The sequence below is a fragment of the Cherax quadricarinatus genome, chromosome 67 (assembly GCF_038502225.1).
Source record: "Cherax quadricarinatus isolate ZL_2023a chromosome 67, ASM3850222v1, whole genome shotgun sequence".
NCBI classification, from domain to species: domain Eukaryota; kingdom Metazoa; phylum Arthropoda; class Malacostraca; order Decapoda; family Parastacidae; genus Cherax; species Cherax quadricarinatus.
The window spans coordinates 6,700,514-6,706,513 of NC_091358.1; the positions used below are offsets into that span (position 1 = coordinate 6,700,514).

The window sequence follows — 6,000 nt, forward strand, 5'->3', positions numbered from 1 at the left end:
TCTAACTCTCAGAGTCATACATAAAAGGTTAAATTTAAAGTAGTCCTACATCGAAATTTAGGTTTTGAAAGTCGTACATGAAGTGGCTTTCCACTAGGCTTGTAATCCATGCTTCTTAATATTTTATTGTAACCAGTGTAAAAAAAAATCGAAATATGTAAACCTGAAGAGGATGATGATGTTAACATATCCAGCCCAGCTGCTGACGTGAAGTACCAGGAGGGAAAAATGACTCATTATATTGGGTAGTGACCAACCCATTCTTGTACCACCAGTGAATGTTATACTGTACACCGGGAAGTGCTAAACTCACATGGGTCATGCAGCGCTTTGGGGAATGGGAGGTAATGAGGTTTGATCAGAGGGAAGGCAGCTCTAATTCCATGGATCAAGAGCCATACCCCTTTAAATTTTCAAAGAGCTGTAACCGTGCAAATTTTAACGTTTCCAGGTGGCCTTTTTTACTTTGTATTTGTGGTTTAAGCAATTTTTGTAGAGTCGTTATTGACATATTACAAAAAAGCAACACTCACAAAAGAATGGTGACTTTAATTAATAACAAAATTATCAGTTTAAATTTGGGAATTTCAAATCATATCCCCCTCCAGATGCCACACCTCTCTAATTCACTCCCACACCTCTCTAATTCACTCCCACACCTCTCTAATTCACTCCCACACCTCTCTAATTCACTCCCACACCTCTAATTCACTCCCACAACTCTCTAATTCACTCCCACACCCCTCTAATTCACTCCCACACCCCTCTAATTCACTCCCACACCTCTAATTCACTCCCACACCCCTCCAATTCACTCCCACACCTCTCTAATTCACTCCCACACCCCTCTAATTCACTCCCACACCTCTAATTCACTCCCACAACTCTAATTCACTCCCACACCCCTCTAATTCACTCCCACACCCCTCCAATTCACTCCCACACCCCTCTAATTCACTCCCACACCCCTCTAATTCACTCCCACACCTCTCTAATTCACCCCCACACCCCTCCAATTCACTCACACACCCCTCCAATTCACTCCCACACCCCTCCAATTCCCACACCCTTCTTAATTCACTCCCACACCTCTCTAATTCACTCCCACACCTCTCTAATTCACTCCCACGCCCCTCTAATTCACTCCCACACCCCTCTAATTCACTCCCACACCCCTCTAATTCACTCCCACATCCCTCTAATTCACTCCCACAACTTTAATTCACTCCCACACCTCTAATTCACTCCCACACCCCTCCAATTCACTCCCACACCCCTCTAATTCACTCCCACAATCCTCTAACTCATTTGATAGGCTCGTGGGGTACCAACGAGTTAAGGTACCACCACCACCACGTCTCATGCTGAGAGATAAAACCGTATATATCTTCCATTTCGACATTGCTGGTTATATTTATGCCAGATTAGGTGGTTAATACATGATAACCTCACCTAGAATAAAAAAAATATATTAAATTTTAGTAGAATATATGACGCAGAAATAGGCTATTTCAGAGGAAATTGAATGTTCTAATTGCAAGACAAGATATGTCAATAATATCTGGTAAAACTCACCCAGTTTATGTGTGGGTTAGTCAATAGGGAATTTGTTTGCGGTTTGTTGTGGTTCCGCGATACAGACAACAGTTTAATGGTTTCCTGCAACGGAAACCATGAAGTGTGAATATAATAATGTGCCGTGTTATGCCCACCATAAAATACAAAATACAAAAATACAGAGTTGTGATAATTTTGTTAAAAATTGTTGGTGATACGCTCATGCTCCTCCAACATGCACACACACACACACACACACACACACACACACACACACACACACACACACACACACACACACACACACACACACACACACACACACACACATCGGGGCCAGGAGTTATGAATCGACAATTGTAACCACAAATAGGTGAGTACACACATATACACAGGGGCCAGGAGCTATGATTCGACCATTGCAAACAAATAGGTGAGTACACATACACCGGGGCCAGGAGCTATGACTCGACCACTGCAACCACAAATAGGTAAGTATACTCACACACACACACTTATACATAAAGTTACTTCCTATACATGTAATTGGTTGTCATTAATCATGGGGAAGAGCTAAACCCGAAGGGATCATACAGCGCCTGCAGGGGGGGGGAGGGGGGAAGGAAGGCATTCAAACATAATTCAAGGAATTGAAGCACAGGTCCCATACCCGAAATGCCTAGCCATGCTAGGTGTTCTAGTGGCCCCCTCTGTAATTAGTATTTTACTACATGTAAACCGCACAATAACCAAATTCTGTAAACTCAGCATTGTAATCCTTATAGAGAATAAAATTTTAATTTGAATTTGAATTTAGATCAAGAACTCCTCACCAGCATTAAGAAGGTTCCCCTTGCGGGGTCTTACACCTGGCTGTCTACATAAAAAAACTCCAGGTACTCTCTGGCCTTATGTTCTTTGGTGAAAATAAAGTTTTTTTTTATTTTTTTAGTTATCTTAGGTAATTTACACATATGTTACTATACAAAACAATCACTGGAAAAAAAATAGTGAAATTCCAAGAGCTTTCGTGATTTCTCATATAATCACAGGTCCTTGGAAATGCGAGAAATCACGAAATCGCTTGGCATTTCACTATTTTTTCACTGTGGTTGTTTTGCATACTGTGATCTTATTGCATATGTTACTATATATATATAACTGTACTTATGTATACTTGTACCTAAATAAATTTACTCGCTGGAAAGTTGCGTATATGACTGTGACGACGATAGAGACATACCCAGGTCTCCATAATATATACTTCTCAAACCTATCAGAGCCAGATACTGTTTGCACAAGTTTATTTACATACAGGTACACATACATAAGAACATAAGATGGAATACTGCAGCAGGCCTACTGGCCCATGCGAGGCAGGTCCAAGATTCCTACCGGCTTCAACCAATGCCCTAACCTAGTCAGGTCAGGTCACATTCACATGAGTAACATAAATGTTGAGATGCCGAGCACTTCAGCAGGAACACACATACATGATAAAGTTTATGGAGCAGGGAGAGCGTGGACCTAGTAGCGACCAGTGAAGAGGCGGGGCCAGGAGCTGTGAATCGACCACGCAACCACAAATAGGCGAGTACATCTAACACCCTTCCTAGCCACCAGGAACCCCTTCCTTAGCTCCTTGAAACTGAAAACTATCTTAGTAAACAAAATTATTTTCTGTAAGTTTTGGTATCCTGTTCTCTCTGAGTGGAGTGTTCTATAGCCCTGGAAAAAAGGTACAGTAGTCCCGGTATGATATTGTAGTCTTGGGGAGGAGATACTTTTATCACTGCTATGGAGATATTATAGTCCTGGAAAGAAGTTCTTGTAGCCAAGATAGAGATATTGTAACCCTGGAAGGGAGATATTGTAGCCTGAGATACTGTAGCTCGAGAGGGAGATATTGTAGTCCTGAAAGGGAGTTAGAGCAGCCTTGCGAAGAATATATAGTAAGATAAGATAAAATTTCGTTCGGATTTTTAACCCCGGAGGGTTAGCCACCCAGGATAACCCAAGAAAGTCAGTGCGTAATCGAGGACTAACTTATTTCCATTGTCCCCCAGGATGCGGCCCACACCAGTCGACTAACACCCAGGTACCTATTTGCTGCTAGGTGAACAGGACAACAGGTGTAAGGAAACGTGTCGAAATGTTTCCACCCGCCGGGAATCGAACCCGGGCCCTCCGTGTGTGAAGCGTGAGCTTTAGCCACCAGGCCACCTGGAAGATAGTGAAGCCTTAGAAAGAATATATCGTAGCCCTGAAAGATGGTGAAGCCTTGTGAAGAATATATCGTTGCCCTGGAAGATGGTGAAGCCTTGGGAAGAATATATCGTTGCCCTGGAAGATGGTGAAGCCTTGGGAAGAATATATCGTTGCCCTGGAAGATGGTGAAGCCTTGGGAGGAATATATCGTTGCCCTGGAAGATGGTGAAGCCTTGGGAAGAATATATCGTTGCCCTGGAAGATGGTGAAGCCTTGGGAAGAATATATCGTTGCCCTGGAAGATGGTGAAGCCTTGGGAAGAATATATCGTTGCCCTGGAAGATGGTGAAGCCTTGGGAAGAATATATCGTTGCCCTGGAAGATGGTGAAGAATTGGGAAGAATATATCGTAGCCCTGTAAGATAGTGAAACCTTGGGAGGGTGATACTGTAGCCTGGAAGGGAAATGAGCAGCAGGTTGTATGCCAAACCATGTCTGTGGGTTGCCCACTCGTGATTATCGTCACATTCACGGAGAAGCATTAAATCCTTACGGGTCACAGAGTACCTGGTGAATGGGAGGTAATCAGGCTTGATCCAAGGGGATTGGTAACGCCAATTAACAAAGAGCCCTTCACCAGGATCAAGAAACACCCCCTAAGACAAGTCTCACCAGCCAAAATTTTCTAAATAACAAACATGTACTCCATGCCTCCTGCCTCACACATAGTATATTGACAATAAAATAATTGAAAGGCTTTCTACAAGCAGAGAAATTGAGCTCTAAATCCCATGTTACTTAAAAATTTAATACGATTTAATATTAACTGGTAACAGGGTTTCAAAATATTTCGCATCGTTCCATTACGTATAGTTCGTATTATAGTCTGTTCTGGGGTTAATACTTAATTATATATTAAAAATTATGTTTACCGTGAGTGTCCTAAATAAAATACAAATCATTTCTGCATTTGCATCATGGGAAAGTTTAATTATAAGCAAAATATTGGATTTTAGAGGTGAAATAATTATATTATGTCGGAAGGAATAGTCAGGTCACCTGTCAGACGAGATCATGAAAAAACACCTATTTATTACTGAAATAATAGGGATCGCTAAAGTCACATGGGTTGTGAATGTAGAATAGGAGGCAGCAGTCAGATCTGATCCAAGGAAATGAAGGGAATTTCCAATTCCTTGGACTGAGAACCCTTCACCAGCGCCACACCTCCCTCCTTCAGTAATGAAAAAGCTGAAAGCAAAAGTACTGAGAAATTTCCTTTAACACTCTGGGCTGTGCATTCCTCTCAAGCACGAGTATTTAAAATAACATTTTGTAAGTGGTAAATAATGGTAAATGTTAATTTTTTCCAACAGGTAGGAATACCATGATTAGGATACCATGGGAGACTTCTATGCTTGTCATGGTACAAAAAACATGGTTGACGGGGTTAGTTATTTAGCTCGTCTTCCTCCCACACATATTAATTAAGTTTATATTTTAGCCTTACACATATTATCATCCCAGGTAAACATCATTTACATAACTGAGAAAAATAAAAATCTTCACCCGTACGAAACTTATTTACAAAATACCATTACTAAGCACAACAGCCGAGATTTTTTTATTTACTATATTTCTTAAAAATAAACCACAAATCAAACCCAGCATATCTTACCATGATGTGATGGAAACAGGCAGACGGAAGAGACTATATTAGGCGAGAGAGGAGCGTAACATCCGTCCCTCATGACGTACTCTGGCACACTGAGTCATTCCCTGGTTGGCATCTCGTTTTCTATAATATTCCTATTCATTGAGAAGCGCTAAACCCTTGGGAGGGTCATGCAGCACCTGGGTAATAAGAGATAAAGTTGATCTTAGGGAAGGAAGATGGGGTGGCTCAGATTCCTTGGATCAAGAGAGGGCTCTTGGTCCAGCATCAATACACCTTAAACATCTCGTTTTCTATATTCTTTAGAAAAGAAAACGAAATTTCAGTCGTAAACTTTCACTTTTCATCAATTATTTTAATCAGTGATCTGCGATCATTTCTTTAGAATCACTAATTATTATTTATTATTATTATAATCAAGGGGAAGCGCTAAACCCGGTGGATTATACAGCGCCCAGGGGGGGGGATGTGGAAGGCATTCAGGCTTAATTTGGGGAACTGGAGCACAGATCCAATTCCCTAAATCAAGAGCCCCTCACCAACATCAAGGAACCTTCCTT

The 6,000-nt window shown here is 41.5% G+C and overlaps 1 protein-coding gene across 2 annotated transcripts in view; it reads right to left on the bottom strand.

Moving 5' to 3' along the window:
• Window positions 1-5,561, bottom strand: part of LOC128699644 (trophoblast glycoprotein) — a 58,706-nt gene extending 53,145 nt beyond the window's left edge. Inside the window, exon 1 of one of the 2 annotated variants that reach the window (XM_070099361.1) lies at window positions 5,444-5,561. In XM_070099361.1, the coding sequence (XP_069955462.1) occupies window positions 5,444-5,446 (3 nt within the window). In that variant the 5' untranslated portion in view covers window positions 5,447-5,561. Of the gene's footprint in view, window positions 1-1,575; window positions 1,654-5,443 lie in introns of those variants that run through there. The other variant, XM_070099362.1, reaches the window with a different exon arrangement.
• Between the last annotated feature and the right edge of the window lie 439 nt (window positions 5,562-6,000).